Here is a 21,218-nt window from a genome sequence, read left to right as displayed (position 1 = left end):
GTCAAACTGACAAGCACTTTCCATGTGGTTAAGTTTCCATGTGGTTAAGTTTATACAGTCCCCAGCGTATGTTTGTGAAGTTCTAGCTCAAAATATTATATAGATAATTTATTATAACATGGTAAAATTTCCACTTTGTAGGTGTGTGAAAAAAATGTGCCGTTTTGGGGTGTGTCCTTTTAAATCCAAATGAGCTGATCTCTGCACTAAATGGCAGGGTTATGTTTGAATAGTGCAGATTGAGGGCCGGTATTATCCCCTTCTGACATCACAGGGGGAACCAAATTTCAATTACTTTTTTTCATGCTTGCAGAGAATGGGTTACTAAAACTAAGTTACTGGGCTGATCTTTTTTTACATTTTCTAGGTTGATAGAAGCACCGTGGACCCAATTATAACACCTAAAGGTGCAGTGTGTACATTTTAGCAGCATCTAGTGGTGAGGTTGCGAATTGCAACGAACGGCTTGGTCCACTGCTCACCCCTCGCTTTTAAAACACACAGAGAAGCTATGGTAGCCGGCACCGGACAAACATGTCATCGTCGGAGACAACTTAGTAAAAAAAAATTTTCCATTTAGGGCTTCTGTAAAAAAATGGCGGCACAAAATGGCGACATCCATGTAAGGGGACCCTCTGTGTATGTAGATAAAAAGGTCTCGTTCTAAGGTAATAAAACATAACGGTTCATTATGAAAGGTCTTTACACACCCCTGGTAATATAGTTTTGTATATTATTTTGCATTTCTGTCAAGAGGTCCTTCTAAAAATGACACACTGCACCTTTAAACATGGAAAAAGTTAGATTTTCATGATATGTCCCCTTTAAGAAAGAAGGAAAGCAAATGTTTTGCCCCATTGTTATATAATATATCTTCTGGTAAATTTCTAAGTAAAATGCACCATTCCAAACATTGCTCAGAGGAACAATGTAATTTGATTAAAAAGTTGATTTGAGAAGGGAAAACGTAAAGAAATGCAGAAAAGTTTAGGACAATCAGCTAAAATGATCTCAAAATGTTTTAATATGACAACAAAAACCCAAAGCACATGGAAGAAAACAAGCAACTACTGTTAAAACAGATCGGTGAATGGTCAGGATGCCAAATATTCAGGCTTTCATCAAGTTTAGAAAGATCAAAGATGATCTAAATAATCTGTAAGTACTGTGACAGTCAGAAGACGTTTGACTGAAACTAAATTGTTTGAAGGGAGCCCCCCTAACACATCAACTGGTCCAGAGAAAAATGGTGTAATGTTTTGTGGCCTGATGAGAGTAAAATTGTTCTTTTTGGGTCTAGTGGTTATCGACAGAACCTCAGGCAACCCCCGGGTACTGAATTCACGGCACAGTACACTGCAAAGACAGTTAATGGTGATGCAAAAATCATAGTATTGGGATGTTTTTCATACTACCGTGTTGGGCTTATTTATCGTATACAAGGGAACAAGTATCATCAGAATAATTAAAGAGATTATTTTGCCAATTGCAGAAGAGGAAATGCTCCTGAAATGGGTGTTTTAACAAGACAACAACCACAACACACACAAGCAAGTGGGCAAAATCTTGCTTCCAGACAAAAGGATTGAGGTTTTGGAGTGGTCAGCTCAATCCCCTGATCTCTACCCCATTGAAAACATGTGGAGTGACATTAAAAATGCCGTTTCAGAAGCAAAACCTAAAAATTGACAGGAACTGTGGATCCTGGGCTGAAATAGGTACAAGAAGGTACAAATGTTGTCACTGGGGTGGTACAGTTTCAAAAAGTAAACTTTTAAAACATACTTGTACCTCAGAAGGTTCATATCTTTATCAAAACGATACATATATCAAAGGTATCGTCCCAGTGACAACTTTTGTAACTTTTTTCTGAGTTCTGGGTGTCCAAACTGGTCCTGTATATATATATATATATATATATATATATATATATATATATATATATATATATATATATATATATATATATATATATATATATATATATATATATATATATATATATATATATATATATATATATATATACACATTTTTATATTTAAATATGATTTATATATTAAACAATTATAAATATTCAACTCTTTCCTCGCCATTGACGAGTTATCTCATTGACGAGTTATCTCATCAGTTAAGAGAAAATATATGAAAAAAAAATAGTTCCTGATGAGTTATGTTAATCTGTTTACCCAATTTTTTTAAAAATTACTATTTAATTTGTAAATATTTAATTATTTACTAATTTTAAACTCTGTATATGTTTTGAAAATTGTTCTGAATCTGATCTCTAACAAAAAAAAATAATTCACAAAAATGCAATTATTTCAGCTTTTTGCTAAAAATTTTTTATTTTTTAAGAAAAATACCCATATTTAAGAGTTTATAAGCAGAGAAAAAAATATAGATAGGATGAATTTTTTTCCCATTTTGTTTGTTTGTTTGAATGCAGAGGATCTGTTCTTTCATTTGATTTATTTGTATGTTTATATATTTTTAAAAGAAAATTTTCCTGGAAGGCATTCTTTTAAACTTTTGTGAAAATCAATTTTCAAAAAAAGGCTGGCGGGGAATGAGTTAATATATAATTTTTTTTTTCTTAAAATTATACATGCATGTGTGTGTATTTATATATCCATAATTATTATACACACATATATAAAGTAAACAAAAACGTTTATTCTCCAAACCATTAATCGTGATTAATAATTTTACAGCCCTACATCAAATTAAACCAAAACATTAAAATCCCATATGGGGGGCTGGTGCTTAAAAATTTTGGGGGGCGCAAACAAACTTAAAATCAAACTTTTATTGTATTAATGCAGAACAGTAAATAGCCATTTATCAGGTGATGAATATCATAACTGCTTAGCTAAAATGCTGAAAAAGTTACTGTTGAAGCATGAAATAAATGTAATTTGTGCATAATAAGGGTTTATTATCAGTAACGAACTAATCAAGGTCATCATTCACACGCACGCACACACACACACACACACACACACACCAGAGGTTGCGTAAGACGTTTTCACTTGTAAAAATTCTGCCATCAATTATTTTCCGTCATTTCATGTTTTAATGATAATAATTTTTTTCGTTCACATGTTTATTTCTAATCATGTACTTACAAGATGAGCATACAATTTAAAATATTTTATTTTATGTATTTGTTTGTTTTAAACAGAGTTTGAAGAAGAGATTACACGGTCTCTTTCTCATGTACCACCGTCAAGAAAGACTGGCTCCACCCACCGAATCTCTGCCACATGACCACACCAAGTACAGTAAAACTCCATGTTATTCTCCGATGGGTGCTTTGCCTCTGCTTATACTCTACTTTACTCTTAATTATTACTGCGTTTCACTGATTGGTTGAATTAATCATATTTAGTGACGTTTTAATAGCATATCAGAGCTCCATTGGTTAGATAGCGAGAGTGCCCCTTTCTCGACACCCAAGCATAAAACTACACATTTATGATGATATGCGGCACACTATGAAGCTGGCAGACAAAAGACCCCCTCCTTCTAGTGTGTAAAACACGTACACCTGTACAGAAGAAAGTCATGTTTTTGTCAAACTTAAAGCTTTTTTTAAACTTTGTAGGAAGGGCGGCGCCCAAGCGCCCATAATAGACCAGCCGCCCCTGCATATATGATTTCAGAAGTTCACTGCATGGAACTGGTTCATGTACTGTATAAGGTCAAACAGCACGTCTCAACCATTAAAACAGAAAGATGTCATGACCCAAACAATCAAAACTGTTTGGTGGAAAATAAAAAAATAGGAGAGAAGCTCACGCTATTTACCTTCAGTACAGTGATGTTCCAGGTGAAGCTTTCCAGAGCTTTACTCTGTTTACGGCCTTTTAGATTTTCCTTCTCCCCTAACCTGGGCAGCTCTTCATGAAACACCATGCCTGAGAGGGAATAAACAATGCATATTTTTCTGTTTTCACTTTTTTTTTCAGTAACAGACCTTTCAGAATGCCATTTATGGTGTAAACATAATTCGGTAGCTGGCAAATAATAGATGTGTATCTTGTGGTGATGAATTATGACAAAGCCTGCATAAAATGCTTCTGCATTCCAAATCTGCTGTGCTGTCTGTGTTCTCTCTCCCTAATTTTATTAATATAGCCTCATAAGGACATAAAAACAGTATTTTGACTGAAATGGTGATGTGTGCTACTATCCAGCACTCACCATTAATGCACAACTACAATTTGTAAAAACATCCGGTGTAGGTTGTGGATTGAATGTAAATTCTTTCAATTTATGAATTTGTTTCTGAAGATTTCATCTGGGTCCAAACTAAAATAACATTTAAAAGGAAAGACAAAGATGACTCCACTCACCTTCCTTTTGCACTTGTGCGATTCTCTCCTGCACTCCGTCTGCATTTTCAATCAGCTGCTTATTGGCAGAGATCATCTGAGGAGGCCACAGACATGAACAGGATTATGATCTGCTTATTCACACACAATGTACGTAAAATGACTAATAGCATCCAAACCCAAAGGAAGGAAAAACACAAATGAGATCCAGTTGTTTTTGTAGACGGCAATGAATAGCAGATTGAGACTTTGATATTGAGTCGTCTCCTGTTTTTCTCCTAAAAAAAAAAAACTCTTCACCCTAGCAATCAGACTTTACTGATGCTTGTGTGTCTGAATGAGCAAATCCGAACATTTTCCAACATCTTGCAAAAAGCCTCCTCGGGCGAAACAAATCTCTACTACTGCCAATGGTATTTACTCTAAATGCTCAACAAGCACATATTGGTGTGGTCTTGTGTGGCTTTGGCCAGTTAATTTAGGCTATACTATCTATCTATACTTATTTTATAATTCTATACATTTACTGTGCGTCAAACATTGCCTGATTTGTGTTTTAGTTTTACCAACGGAATTTTGCGGAGCATAATCTTAGAACACATTATTACTTAAAAGCACTGCGAACTCAATTTTAGCTCTTGAACTATGAAAGTGGAATCTTAAGCAATAACATTTTCTGGGAAGACCTTTGTTGCCCTTTCCCACAGTGAAGATATTTATGAAACAACCTGCCAGTGAACACTGTCTTGACTCTTCCCATCGCAAACAAACAACAGAGAGGGAGCAGAAACAATGTATGCATGTACGTACGCATGCATGCATGTATGTACGCATGCATGCATGCATGCATGTATGTATGCGGGTGATTCTCACGAAACCATTGAAACACCACGGCACTAATGATTTTAGCTTTAAAATGTGTAATATAGTAACATTAAAAAGCATCAGAATTAACACAATACTGTGTTCTACCTTGCACAATGTGTGATTTCAACATAAGAATTTATAATTGTAAATTTTATCTCATTTTCTGCTGAAATTCTCATTACCGCAATGTGTCCGGCTGTGTTTGAACATGCGTTATGTTGTAATTTAATGAAATTAACACAAAAATATTAAGAAAAAAATAAATGGATGTTTTGCTAGACTACTTTAGATGACAGAAAAAATATTTACTAAATATATTGATGTATAATAATAATGAAGAAAAATTAGGAAAATGATGTGTCCATGCCTGATGTTCTCATCCTCCGCAACACTTTTTGAGAACAGTTTAAGCACACATACAGAATTTTAATAAAGTTTGATTTTGAGTGACCAAGCACATGGACCAGTTACTTCAAGATGGCTACCAGGTAAGATCATTTTTTTACAGTTAATTTGAAATATTGTCTTGTCAGAATGCTTACACGACATTTTGATTATCATTACCGCAACAGATGCTTATTAAATGTTAATTTAATTAATAGAAGCATAATACTTTGATTTTAAATGCATGTGCAGAATCTCCAAATTATGTTCTTTCAGGTTTGTCATGTCATTTTGAAAATATGTCAGTGTTGATGTTTTCTGACTGTTGCTGTAAAGAGATTTTTAGGACTAATTTTTTAAATTATGTTACAAAAAGTGTTAAATGATAAGTAAAAGTTTTTAAATTAATGTTCCCATTTACTCCAGACTTTGTTTTTCAATGTCTGGTGGGAAAAAAAGTAAATTTAAGCAATTTTTACATTTTCATGCTTGACATTTTTAAAACCAAGTTTTCGTGAGAATCACCCATGCATGCATGCATGCATGCATGCATGTATGCATGTAGAAAAGAAGGAAGATGGTGACTAAAGCCACATAGCAGTATACTCATTTTGTGCCTAGTCATACTGACACGCACACACGCACGCACGCAGTACACTAAAAAACCATTTATCAGTACCAATAACTATGGTAGAGGATGCAAAGTATAGCTAAATAATATATAATATATTTTTGTGATGTTTTTATGATCTGCTTAATCAATGTAATGTTTCAAAATGTCTTTGTTTGTTAAAAACAGAAGAAAAAAATGAAGAAACACTGAACAATTATAACATTTAAGCACAAATTAAAATGTCTATAAATATAACAAAAAGGTAAATATGCATAAAGGTTTCGGGGTTAGGCTTAGAGTTAAACATCGTATCATTAGATCATTATCAAAACCATTATAAAAAGACAAAAGTACCCGTAAGAACAGGAGACCCCCATGTGTCCGCAAACTCTCCACCCTAACATTTCTAAAATGGTTTATTAACACATTATTAATGTATGAAAAATTTGACACCTGAAACATCATCCTCCTATTTGCTGTCTGTTATTACACAAAACCACACAATTCATCAAAAAAAAAAAACTTGCTTCATTGTACAGGTATGACCACATGTGCATTTCTTACCGTGTCATAACCGTTGAACAGTTTACGCGTGGTGTCTGTCAAGTTCCCCACAGGTTCCAGGTATGGGTAACCGTCCTTCAGAGTAAGCGTGGCCCCCGGGGGCCCGTCTGGACTCTGCAGCCTGGTGGCTAAGCTCTGGATACACTGCTTCAAAGTGGCCACCGGGGGGAGCCCACACAGTTCTTTAAAAGCCACCGTGGCACTCTAGAGAAAGAGGAACCATGAAGAAAAGTTACACTGGGTTACCCACAAGTACTTCAATAACAGCAAATGTGTCAGATAAATAAAGGGAAGTAATACAGAATGAAAAGTTCTAAACAGATATCAACAAACAAAAGGAAAACAAACTTGCACACTTTTTAATTTGTCAAATATGCTCACAGAATATGACATGTTAGATCTCTCTAAGAAAAAAGAATTCAAATTTAAATGATTTATTAAATTAACTTTATTATTAAATCAACTAAGAAAGATGTAGACACTGTGTTCTGTAAAGCAAAAGGCAGAAGCAAAATAATCCACTTCCCACCTATAAACAATCAAACATTTGCATTGTAACCGTTTTCTGTGTCTGCTTAACTGTCAAATGCCTTCGCATTCAGTCGAATCGAATTTTTCGGATTTTATCATGCATTTCCTCTCGTTACGCTGTGGAAGAAATAATGCCAGTTTCTATTTTTCACCTGACAGAATCGTACACCCACAACGCTTTACAGACCCATTTGGGAATGTATGTGTTTGTGCGTCTTTGAGGGCCGGAGTGGGTGATTCGTGTTCATATCGGTGTTTGCATGTTTGCACAGGAAAACTATGGGGGTGTGCTGAATAATTAGTCAGCTGTGAAGGAAGAGTACACTGCTGTTGTTCGGTAACGCCAACAGACAAATGTTATACATGATTAAAGAATGTGAATGCATGTATACAGTAAAGAGGGGCGAGTAAAGTTTTGTAGGGTGACCCTCAAAGAATGTCTGCTAAGATATATGTCACACTGTAATAAATACAACATACATCTTTAACAAAATAACAAATGAAGTGGCATTTCCATTTAAAGAAAGATCACAGGCAAAGCATTTCATGTTTGCTACGTTCTGAAGTAACAGAGTTATATTTCTGAGAAACTTGATGCCAAGTGGTTTCATAGTGTCATTTGGTTTCACCATACTGGTAACAAATGTCAATTCTAACTTTTTTTGTTGACATTCTCTGTCTCCCCCCCTCTCTCTCTGTGGCATTTGATCTCGTAATCTGACTCCACAGATACTTTACCACACAGTACTTTCATCTCTTCACCCATCACAAGTCTAGCAGACCATTTATTACTTTTTTTTTTTTCTAAAACTGAACAGTAACTTCTGAGCATCTGTAGTTATTTTTCCAAACTGGCAGGCTCTAAAAGTCCAGAAACAGTGATTAAAATGAAGCTTGGCTTCCATAATAGGTAGGAATGCTCCATTGCGGAGGTGTTCTCAGTTGTTCTGAACAAGTCTTTAAAAAGAAAACAACAAATATAAACCCAATAAACCTAAAGAGAAACTTCTGTCCTAATGTAATATCTGTTTTCAGCATCTTGCATGGCCATGTTATTAGAGTAAAAAAGACAGAAGTCAATTGCAAAGAGCCACACAGATACAAAATCGAAAATGACCTGTATTGCAGTGTGTCATGTAGCTGTCCATCAATGTAAACAATCTGCAAAGTAGTTGAACCAAAAAGTGCACGATTAATAAAGTTATTGGCTTCTAAAGTAGGGAGTTAACACTGAATCGCTGAAACGAGTCGTCATATGGATTGAATCTCCTGCCTGACTTTATCCACGTAATACCAACACTTTGCATAATAATCTCCACCTACAGCCTTGCCTAGAGGAGAAACGAAAACTATGACCTTCCCACAGCTATTTAGTGTGTAAACATCATATCCCGCAGTGTTTTCAATTTGTGTTGTTTTCACTACTAAAGGAAAAAGATATATGAAGAATCTGTGGTTAAAATTACTTTTTCAAGGAGGGATATACTAAACATTTGGCTGTGAAGAATCAGTGGTTAAAATTACTTTTCAAGGAGGGATATCCTAAACGTTTGGCTGTGAAGAATCAGTAGTTAAAATTACTTTTTCACTGAGGGATTTACTAGACATTTGTCTATGAAGAACCAGTGGTTAAAATTACTTTTTCACAGAGGGATTTACTAGACGTTTGGCTGTGGAGAATCAGTGGTTAAAATTACTTTTTCAAGAAGGGATATACTAAAAGTTTGGCTGTGAAGAGTCAGTGGTTAAAATTACTTTTTCACAGAGGGATTTACTAGACGTTTGGCTGTGGAGAATCAGTGGTTAAAATTACTTTTTCACTGAGGGATTTACTAGACATTTGTCTGTGGAGAATCAGTGGTTAAAATTATTTTTTCACTGAGGGATTTACTAGATGTTTGTCTGTGGAGAATCAGTGGTTAAAATTACCTTTTCACTGAGGGATTTACTAGACGTTTGGCTATAAAGAATCAGTGGTTAAAATTACTTTTTCAAGGAGGGATATACTAAACGTTTGGCTGTGAATAGTCAGTGGTTAAAATTACTTTTTCACAGAGGGATTTACTAGACGTTTGGCAATGAAAGATGGTTCAGTACCCACTTTATTTGAACCAACATGCATCTCCTAACCACAACCTGTAAGTATGATTATAGCTACATACTTGCTTAAATGAGTGTAAAAATTTTAATGTCTGTCATCGTTTTGATAACCTGGACTAATGATGAATGATGTGTATTGATGTTGTTTTTTAAACTCTTAATGTACTGTCAGAGAGTCACTTTAGCAAGCGGCTAACGCATGCTACACTTACGGTTTTGCTATGACCCGGTTAGCTTACATAAATGTTTAAATGAGTGTAAAATGTTTCTATCGTCGTTTTTATTGCTTGGATTAACGATAAATGATGTGTATTGATGTCGATAATGTCTAATCAGTAAATCATGTTGGCACTAGCAGGTCAATACATGTTGCACTATTGTTGATCTGTGCCACTGTGTGCGGAGACTCTGTCAGTTGACCAATCAGAGCAGAGTAGGCTACTGAAAGGTGGAGTTTAGGCAGACTGAGTCATTGAACGCTTTACTCGAATCGTTTGGGGATCTCTGAGAAATGGGGTAATTTTAAATTTATATTTTGAGAAAATTACAGAGTTTTTTGACCTTGCATGCATTTAAACCTGTTGTCCGGGACTTATAAACAGTGATAAGACAATTCAAATTGGCATCTTACTGGCTCTTTTAAACACCCAATGTTCCTTTCTAAACTTTTGACGTTTCACCTCCCTTACCATTGCATCTTCTCGAAGGTCCGTAGCCTCTCGTAGAGGTCCGCCAGCTGGTCGAAAAGTGTCATCCAGCGCTTTAAAGCCAGTATTACGGAGCGTGACATATTCTCGTCCACGGCGTACCCCTCTCCTGACAGACAGACCCCGTCTCTGGGCCTTACCGCCACCTCTGCGGTTAGTGATAGCCACGTGTACAAACAGGCTGGCGTGGGTCAAAGGGTCTCCGGCAAGACCCAACAGGGGAACGTTGCGGTACCCAGGCTGCAGACATTCAAAGGCAATGGTGTACTGACCAATGAAGTCATCACCTATATAATCATCATCCAGAACTACGAAACGTAGCAGGGCTAACTCGGGCATGTTGACCTGTGAAAAGAGAAAACTGATTTTTTACTTGGGTGTGCTTTGCAACATTTTTAAAACAACAATATAGCATTTAACAGGTCGATAAAACGTCTACGGGATGCATGACCCAATGCAACTCAATGCAAAATGCATGCAAAATTCCGTACAAACTATTGAGCAATGTAAACCATTGCTACTCCACAAAATATGGCTGTTAAATATGCATTTGCATAAAGCGCTTATTGCCTCATGTGTGTTTTTATAATTCCATCTACCTGAACATGGAAACATTTTGCATACACGCACACCACATCACCTGGGCATCTGGTTATGTAGGACAGACATAGTAAGCAAGGACAATTAAACACACAATAATAAATCCTACACAGCAGGAATACCTAAGGGAGTGTTATAATGAAACTCACCTATATTCAGTCACAATTTGCAACTTTACACGCTTTAAAAATGAACTACTGATAAAGATTTATATAGTCATACCCATACAGTGAAACACAAACAAGCACACATAAAAATGTAATCAAGAATAATAGGAATAGGCACCCGGAGCATAACAACAATTAAATATTATTAATAAAATGAAATAAAGATAAAAGTGAGTATTGAGGTGCAAAGACAGTGAAGTTCTGCAAATGCATGGGAATATACTCAGCCATGTGTGAAGAAACATACAAAACAAGCATGACACGAAAAATGATGTTGTGTCACAGTGAATATGCATAATTAAACTGATAAGAAAATGACTCCGAACACAGTACATGAATATGAATGTATGTGAACCTGCCTGCCAGGTTAAAGTCTCTAATAATGTACGTAGGAAACAGTAAATCACAAAATATGGTGTTATTATAATCTGATACTTTAGCATGGTACCGCCCAAAAAATACTGTTACCTACTGTTCTACCAAGAAATACACCTATAGTGTATGACCAAAGTGTGTTACACACCAAGCAGAGACACTGAGACTAGAGCATCATTAGTAGTACAGGTCTCTCTGTGACTAATGTGTTTAGTATAAAAGGCCACAGGAAGAGACCCAACAGCATTCTATCAGATCCCACCAGGGGATCTACTCTTACTCCTGTGTGTAAGTGTGGGGCTCAAGCTGTCAGACTTCCTCCCATGACTTAAAATTGCATGACGTCTTCAAGCTCCAAGCAACAAGACAAACAAACTCAAACAACAAGAGGCACAAAAACCCACAGGACTGACAAAGAGTGTGTGTGAGAGATATATGATTCCATTGAACGCCCTCAAAACCCACTCTTTAGATCACCATATGGGTACAGTCTGTGTGTTAAAACCCAATAGCAGGGTTTGTACAATAAGAGCTAAGAGCAAATCGTATTCACCAATTGCTACTGTTAAGTTAGAGATCTTTCAAATTCATGTAGAAAAAAATGCAGATAAACTCTTTAAACTAAAGCAGAGGTAGGCAACGTCATTCCTGGAGTGTCCTGCGGATTTCAGCTCCAACCCTGATGAAACCTTCCCTACCTGTAGTTTTCAGGTGACTCTTTTGACATTGATTAGTTGTTCTGTGCCTGGATGCACAAACGTCCTTAAGCCAAGAAATCCATTAGATATAAGGTTAAGGGTACCCTTAATAAAAAAATGGGTTGCAAGAAAGGGTTCACTTAAGGAACCATAAGGCTGTCAATAAGTACTTACCCTTAAATGCTAAAGTATTCCCTTAAGGGCGCAGTCACACTATCCAAACCAAACCACTCCCAGGCACGTTTGACCCCCAAAACCTGTTTCGTTTGACTAGTGTGATCGCTCTATACCACGCCTGGGCACGGTTTGGTTAATCGTGATTTGGCCGGCTTGCAGAGGTGGGCTAGAGGGCGGTTCATCTGGGCTCAGTCGCGGAAGGCTATAGTGTGAGCGCAGTCGCGCCTGAGCGCGATTCAAAAGGAGAGACGTCAATTGTGCGCCCACTCAATTTCATCTGCATTCTTAAAAACTTTCTGATGTGCACAGCAGGGATATGTGAAAGTCCAAGTTGCACACGTGACAGACCAACTAAGCAATACGATGTAGCCAAAGTGAACCATGCTCCAGCTCACCTCTGCAAGCCGGCCAAGACACGATTACTAAACCGCATGTGAGAGGGCTGTGTGTCATCGAGCACCAAACGACTCAGAATAAAAAACACAGACTTAATATTACAATGGATTCCAGTGTTAAGAGAGCGCTTCACTTCCTGCTTGGTTCAAAACAATCGCATCCTAATGAGGAAAGCACGCACAGGCTCGGATCGATAAAAGTACAGTGTAAGTGCGTGTTTCTGGGGTAGTAGGTAGGGGGGACAATCGCGCTAGGGCATGTTTTGGTTTGCGGAGTGCGCCCTTAGTTCTGCTATGCATTGCTACAAAGTCCTTAGTACCCATTTTAAATTAAGGGATTATAATAGAAGGTCCCTTAACGTCACACGCCATGGCAGATTTAATGGTTATTTAAGAAAAGAAAGTACTAACCCGCATTTCTAACGATCTAAATAATCCCTTAAAGAAAAGTAATCCACATTTATTAGGAGAATAGTGGTTTGATCGTCAGCCAATCAAAAGTGCTTCTATTTGTTATTTGCGACGTTTCATTGTACACAACCCGCCATCTGTTGAGCTACGTGCATTGATTTGTTTACGCAGTGAGATTTTTTTGACAGATACTACTGTAAAATACTTGATATAAACACTTTGGTAAAGGTGACAGTTAAGACGCTCTTAAAAAATCCCTTCCCTCAGAGATTTTTTTCTCCCTCACTTAAGGATTTTCATGCCACAGGTATGTTTGATTAAAGTTGGAGCTAACCTCGGCACTCCAGGATCATTGCCTACTCCTGAACAAAAGGAACTTCACAATGTCATAGAAGTCATAAAAGTACACTTTTGTGCCTAAAATGTTCATATGAGTACCTTAGAGGTACACATTCATACCAAAGAGAGCTTATTAGCACCTCAAAGACACATAGAAGTATTGGTGTTGACTGGGAAATCTTTGAACTTGTTTTTTGCGAACAAAATGAGAAACAAAGTCCAAAGTGTTTCCATAATGGCCAAACAATAATGGGTAAATAATATGAAAACAACATCTGGTTTAGCTGATAAAATGAGTAGAATTGAAAGCATAAAAAACAAAGCCAAGGTCAGTCAGCCACACCTCCTCCAGGTGACAGTCATACTTATTGTCTTGTAGACATGTAGAGGGCACATGAAACTGAATAAAATTAAGGCATTATAAATTATGATAAATTAATACACAAATAAAGAAATCTCAAAAGGTACATTTTGGTTCCAAATGTACATGTCTGTACCATATTATGGTACATATTAGGACGTTTATAAATGGTACTACCCGAGTGATAGATAAGGGGAAGGTATTTTAACATTTGTTCTTATACACTTTTACCTGTAGCAACTGTCTTTCGCATAACTTAATTAATGCTTTCTAAATATGGCTTGCCAATGTAATTAGATCCTGCTAAAAGAAAGGTCACATCATTGAAAAAAGGTCATGCTGGGATTCACTGGCACCCACTTACAAAGTGTAATAACTTACCTAGACTGTAGTATCAAACTACAATCCAGGGCAAGAGCATTAACGTTAGCAGGCCATTAAGTTTTGATGGGGACCTTCCCTAATTACAGATCTAAGATGGGGTGTAAGTTGCCCACGTATGCGTCAACCCCAGTGCATCTCTGGAGAAACATTGCATCAATTACCCTCATTCTGCTTGCGGGCGGCTAGTGAGGAGTACTCGAAACATTTTTGTTTAATGTAGGTGACATTTTACTGTTTGTTACAGTTGCCAGTTATTCCAAAGTAATGCTAATTTATATTAACTGAGTTGTCTTGGAGTATGTTCACAATTTAACAAAAGTATATAGTGCTACATTAGGACTAATAATGAGGACTAAGATCAGATATAGATGTTTTATTCTGCTCTATGTTTACGACAAGCACAGCCAGTGAAGTAATATTTTTGTTACAGTCGTACAGTGTATACAGCAGTTTCAGGACTTAAATATCACACCCAGCGTTTGTTTGGAATCACTGTTATCACCTGCTGAGGGAGGTTATTGGGTTTTCGTGTACGTGCAAGGATTTGGAAAGGGCATAGTTAAGCTCAGTTGGAACTGTGTTAATATTGCATGCAGTCGGTAATCAGTGTGCTCTGAACACAGCTCAATTGACTGCTACTTGAATGGACTAAAGCATTCTGATTAAGACATAAGAGAATCGCCTGAAATACACAGAGAAGAATCAACCTCGCACATCAGTGACCAGACCCCTAACTCACCCAGTGGCAAGGTGGATGCAAAATGTTGTGTGTCTAAATCCTAACTCAAAGCCCCTTGGAAACTGCAATACTAAATATTGTATCTATAAAACATCTTAATATTCATTATGTGTAAATCTTATAGTCTTACCTGGAATTCAAAAGTCTCATCAAACAGTGGGTCATCCTGGTTCTGTGCAGCAGTACGAGTTCTTTGCTCAGCACAGTCTGCAGGCACACCATGAAGCTCCAGCACCACATAAGGGTCGATGACTTCTCCTTTAGCACCAGAGCCCTGTGGCTTGGGCAGGCTATGGGCACTAATGACCTTTACCCTAAGAGTTTGTGCTGGTACACCAGGTACACAGCCTTGCGACTGGGCACTAAAGTAAGAAACCTCCTCCCGCATCACAGCAGGACGTAGCACGTACCCGCATCCTCCGTTCTGCATGAAACGACCACGGGTTAGGTCTAGCATGGCACCTGGTGTCTGCTGGTTAAGTGCCACCAATTGCACACCACCTTTCCAATAACCCTGTGGGTTTGGATTGCTAGAGTCAAGTCTTACAGAGCTGGGTCTCACACGGGTAAGGTTGCGCTTGGTAAAGCTCACCAACTCCTCTGGGCTCTCGCTAGCTAATCGGCCAGCCTCCCCTTCTCCAAGAGAGCACAGGCTCCAATAGGGAAGGTCCACGGTAATAGGTGTGCCTGGAGTTGAGGGAGTGGAAGGGGGAGAATGCTGCTGGGATGGCTGAGTACTTGCCCTGTGAGCATAAAAGCAACGGCTTCCAGTACGAGCGACTGCGACCAGATCGGACAACTCACGGCGCAACCTGAGTCGTCTTGGCTGTGGAGGTGGGGGAACAACAAGGACCACTCCTAGCTCTTCCTCCCCGGGAATGGTCATTCTTCGGCCAGCCAGAGGACCACCACCACCGATCTCCTCGTCCTCCTCAGAAACCTCTCCCTCTGAGCTTTCCTCTTCTGGAAGCAGCTTTTTTCCAACAAGAAGCACCTTACCCTTCAGCTGCTCTGGTGAGGGTAAAGTGGTAGAACGACCTCCAAGACTGACAGGGAGAGATTCGGGGGTATAGAGCTTCTGTCCAAACACTTTCTTAAGGTGTTGTGCGAGAGTTCGCTGTTGAGAGGGTGAGCAACGCTGGCACAGATACAGCAGCAGAGGGTACTGGGAGGTGAGAAAAGCATACTTGTTCACTACCTCCAGGGCACTTCGCAGGGTAACATAACCATGATGGTGATGATGATGGTGATGTTTTCCATTTGTACCATGGTCTACACCTAGTAGTGGCTCTCCTTCTGGACCATCGGTAACCCCCAGCTCCAGACACCGACAACCAACTTGCAGGGCTCTAATGAGACCCCCAAGTTCAGCTCGGCCATGCACTTGATCATCCAGTAAGTAAGACCGGTAGGAGGCACTGATGTAGTAATGAGATAGGGGCATCTTCATGTCTTGACACACATGTTGGTGCTCAGGGTCTAACAACCGACACTCAGCTGATTGTAGATAGCGAGTAAAACCATCCAAGCCCAGAAAACCTCGTTCACGTCCCTCTTGAGAAGGCTCAAACCGCCGAATCAGCTCCAAGCACCCCTCAGTGGTTGCCAATGACAGACCTTGCTCTGTCTCCAGGAAAAGACGCAGGTCCTGGGCGTCAAGGCACTCTCGGTCTTTGGAGAGTTGCACTAGCAGGAAATAAACATCAGGTCTTGTGCACAACTCGCAGAAGGCCTCCTGGAACTCCTCCAGCGTAACATGAGAAGTTAGCTTCTCTTTGCTCCTCTGAATCTCCTTAAAGCGCAAACGTACCTAAACAAAATATCAAAAGGGATGTTGTATTAATGTATTCATGAATCAAAAATCTATGACCAACCACTCAAGTCTGTGGTTACTGAAGACCACAGACTTGACCCTTTTGTGTCATCACTTTTTCCAAGCCTAAATCTATATAAAAAACCTTGCTTGAAATTTATCTTTGATAAATTTAGTAAATCACAGTCCAAAAAATGATCACATAGAGCAAAGATAAACACACAAAAAGACAATAAATTAAGGTACAGAAGCAAATGTGACAATTCATACCAATAGTCACAGTAGCCCTTCACAGAGCTTAGATCGTGTCTTGCATATTTCAAGATTAGGATACAGCCAGAAGCAAGGTAAATCATGTCTGTCACGCTTGCTTGCCCTTTTTGCATTTGCTTGTCTTTCTAGACACATGAAGCAGAAGCCTCACACCTGCTGTCACAAAGACTTCGAGCCTTGGCCCTGTGACTCCCGCCTGTCCTACCCCTGTCCCCAGCTGTCCAATCCACATACAAACACACAGGCATAAAACTACTTTGCCTGCACCGGCTGCCAGATTCCAAACGCCACAATTGTTGTGCATCTCAGCCGAGTGACTTAACAAGTCATTCAAATTTTGACAAATATTAGCTTTGTTCACATTTATGGCTCTTCCAAGTGCTTGATAATTTTATTTCTCACTTTTCTAGAACTGTAGTATGCATACTTTACAGATACTACAATACAGCTTGTGTATGATTTTCTGTTAACTTTATATTTGAGACATTAGAATATCAGAAATCTTACTTAAAGTACACTGTCAGAATAAAATGGTCATAAAATGGTCCCTAGGGCAGTACATTTTAAAAGGTCCTAATATGTACCATTTAGCTACAGATATGCATAGATTTGGTACCAATATATACCTCTGAGGTACTAATATGAACTCTTTAGGTGCAAAGGTATTGTCCCAGTGACAGCATGGGACCATTTCTGACAGTGCACTGTGAACATTTCTATTAAAGACAAATGAAGATATTTGAACATCACAATAAACATCTTACCTTTCCTTCCCTAATGCCAGGACAGAGCTTGCAAATGGTGGCTACGGCCGTGTCTTCAGTTACAATTCCATGTCCGTCTTCATCAACCAGAGCAAACTCCATCGCCAACCAGCTCTGCCGCATTCTGCTACCAACACTACCTTCACCCATCCCTCCATCTCCTCCACTTCCTCCTCCAATGGCACCAGGGTGGGACAACAAGTATCGCAATCCCGTCACCCAGATGTTGGCCACGTCGGCAGAGAGGGCAACCAGGTCCAGGGACTGATACTCATCACCATGAATGATGGAGAAGGCCGCTTCCTCAGCCAGATGATCCAAAGGGCCGTTATGGAGAAAGGTTTCTGTGCTTTTTCCAGTGCGGACCTCGCGGATGGCAGAAATGTCAAGTCGTGCTCGTTCACCGTCTTTTTTGGAGGGCTCCCAGCGGAGGCAAGCCAGCTCAGGGTCTAGGGTGTAGAATCGCGAGTAGATGCGCGAGTTGGGTCGCACCTTTTTTAGCTCGCAGCCACCCTGCATGAAGGCCAGGCAATCTGCGGCGCTGCTCACCTTCTTTTCTGATGGCATACTACTGAAGGAGACAGTTTTCTTCCGACTGCCGCTGATCTTAGCCACTGAAGGGTCCTTAAAAAATAAGAAAAATGGGACCATGTGAGAAAAAAATGTGTTTCAAAAAGCATTTGATGCATGTCCTTGTAAAGCAAATTATTACAGTGATTTCAAGAAACTTCCATCCAAACACAAAAAGCCTATTTCAGCTAAAACTGCATATTACCCACATGCAAAGATTTATGTCATCTAAGGGAACTGAACTATGGTTCCCTTCTTCTGGCCTATACAAAATAAACCAACCACATCCTGCATTACATCACTGTCGATCTCCGTCCAGCAGTACTGGACTGTGTATGGCCATTGTCATACAGCTGCTAGAACACATGTACAGTCTCTTTGCTCTTAAGTACTTTAATTTTCTAAACATCTAGCTGATAAGATATTGCAGCTGCTATTTATGAAACAAATACTGCCTTTGGTGTCTTTAATTAAATTCAAAGATCATCAAATATGACATTATTTAAAATATGTAAGGAATACTTCCCTTTTACACAGTCCTTGGGTATACAAAAATCCCAAGTGAGAAATAAATAACCTTAAGTACAAATATGAATTCGAGGACACACTACTATGCATCACATAATCATGAAAAGCAAAATTACATCTTCGAAATGACCATCGATTGGCCACTCGCTTGTGGCCTTGTAAATGGATTCTTGATGAGATGATTCAAAAGCTGAATTACTTTCACATAGCGAGCTTTGAATTTTTGTCTTGGAAAAATATGCCTGGGAAATATTTATGGAGTACTGAATCCCCAAATGCTTACGGAATGATACACAAGGATTGTGTGACATCACTTAAGTGCTTTCAAAGCATTCTGGTCTGGAGATTAAGAATGATAATGATTTTTTTTCATGTAACCTAATTGAATGTAATAAAGGCATTTAGTCACCTCCAAGTTCTGTATAAATTTCTTTTCTTCTTTCTTCGTTCTGCTGAACACAAAAGAAGATATCTTGAGGAATGTTTGTAGTTAAGCAGTTCTGAAGCATCATTGACCTTCATAGTAGGAAAACAATTCTATAAAAATTCAATGGTGCTCCAAAATCGTTTGATTACAAACATTGCTTAATAAAACAATATACAGATTTTGAACAGCAGAATTTTCATTTTTGGGTAAACTATGAGTTTAAAGGTGCAGTTTGTAACTTTCCGAAGGATCTCGACGGACATGCAATATAGTATAATATACTTAACTATATTTTCAGTGATGTATAAAGACCTTACATAATGAACGATATAGTTTGTATTACATTAGAATGAGCCGTTTTTATCTACATACACTGGGTCTCCTTACATCAGGGTTCCCACACCTTAGTTAACTTCAAATTCAAGGACCTTTCAAGGACTTTCCAGGTCCAATACCCTCAAATTCAAATTTGACTAAATGTGGGGACACATTTCAAGTGAGAGCAAGGTTACATCGTGTTACCTTTTAAGATACATTGTAACAGTTCCCTTTCGAGGGAAATCGCGCTGGATCACTGCAGTGACACTTTGGTGAAGCCTCCAGGGGTAAGTGCGTCTGAATGTGTATATCAAACTCAACCAATGGTGAGGCTTAACGACAAAGACAGGGTGACGCGGGAGTCAGGAAGTATATCGCTATCTGAAATATTGCCAAAGATGGCGTTACAGGTACGCAGATAGTATTGCAAGGGAGACACAGCGTCTCATTCCCTTCTCAGGGAACAAGAGTTACATACGTAACCCGAGACGTTTTCATTTGTCAAACACAACTATGCAAGAAAGCATTTTTGTATGAATCAACATTCGCATACAGAAGATACATTTAAAGCGAACAGTTTAGCACGTGTGCTTAAAAGTCTAGAATTTTTATGATATTATCCTACACTACACAGGGAAAATATGGAAAAAAACTTCGAGCATAAAATAGATTCAAGTTCTTTCAATGACCTGTATCACTGTATGTATATTTTCAAAAATTTCCCAGGGCCTTGAATTTTTCCACCCAGATTCACAAACTTTCAAGGATTTCAAGGACCCGTGGGAACCCTGTTACATGAAAGTCACCATTTTGCACTGCTATGTTTCTACATTAGCCCTAAATGGACAAACTTTTCTACAGAGCGCATTTCATCACTATGTTGTCTCAGACGACAATGTTTTTCCTGTGGCGGCTACTGTAGCTTCTCTATGCGTTTCAAAAGAGAGGGGTGAGCTGTTGACTGAGCCATTGGTTTCAATTTGCAATCTCTCCACTAGATGCCACAAAAACTACACACGGCACCTATAAGGGCAGATTTGACCTACTCTCAAAACATGAGATAAAAGGTTTACGTTTGGGGGTTACTGGTTTAAAGCAGTGGCCCATGTATGTCCTAATATCTAAACCGAATCCACACAAAGCCTCCTAAAAGGAAACACATTATGTCATTGCAGTAGTTAGAATGAGTAATCTGGGATTTCCACCCAAAGCCATTTGGCACAAAGCAGATTGACTCTCAGAACAGAGACACAATCTGTATATGAAGCTAATGAATCTCAGAGGTGCTGTACAAAATATTGAAGATATAATTAAATGCGAGACGTAACTGGTCTTGAGTTACTGTGCATGTCTGTTATTATTGCTAAGGGTTAGGGGACTCCAAACGCCTTGGTATGAATATTAAACTTTGGTTTGTAAGCCACACTTCAACTTAAGCAAAGAATTAACCACACAGAACACCTTAGAAACCACCCACTACTGTTTCAGCAAGTTTTACATTGACAAGCAGCATTTCAATTTAAGTTAGATATAGTAAATACCTGCTTGTTCAGTATACTGTAGCACAAGCAAGACAACCCACATCCTTTTTGTACTAAAAAAGAAACAGACAAAACAAAGCAGCATTGCACTGGTGGTCAGGTTACAGAGTACAGCATGCAACCACTAAACACTCTAACACAGGGGTGTCCACTCCTGCTCCTGGAGGGCCGGTGTCTCTGCAGAGTTTTATTCCAACCCTAATCAAGCACACCTGATCCAGCTAATCAAGGTCTT

At 38.7% G+C, this 21,218-nt stretch overlaps 1 protein-coding gene across 1 annotated transcript in view; it reads right to left on the bottom strand.

The window, feature by feature from the left end:
- Positions 1 to 21,218, bottom strand: part of plcl1 (phospholipase C like 1) — a 79,977-nt gene that overhangs the window by 3,115 nt on the left and 55,644 nt on the right. Inside the window, exons 2-7 of the mRNA XM_055214905.2 lie at positions 17,600 to 18,223; positions 14,880 to 16,559; positions 10,086 to 10,448; positions 6,766 to 6,969; positions 4,359 to 4,434; positions 3,811 to 3,920 (exon numbers count right to left, since the gene is read on the bottom strand). Coding sequence (XP_055070880.2) covers positions 3,811 to 3,920; positions 4,359 to 4,434; positions 6,766 to 6,969; positions 10,086 to 10,448; positions 14,880 to 16,559; positions 17,600 to 18,223 — 3,057 coding nt within the window. The remainder of the gene's footprint in view (positions 1 to 3,810; positions 3,921 to 4,358; positions 4,435 to 6,765; positions 6,970 to 10,085; positions 10,449 to 14,879; positions 16,560 to 17,599; positions 18,224 to 21,218) is intronic.

The sequence above is a fragment of the Misgurnus anguillicaudatus genome, chromosome 17 (genome assembly GCF_027580225.2).
Source record: "Misgurnus anguillicaudatus chromosome 17, ASM2758022v2, whole genome shotgun sequence".
NCBI classification, from domain to species: Eukaryota; Metazoa; Chordata; class Actinopteri; order Cypriniformes; family Cobitidae; genus Misgurnus; species Misgurnus anguillicaudatus.
Note: the sequence above shows the minus strand (reverse complement) of the source record. Positions and strands in the feature narration are given on the sequence as shown.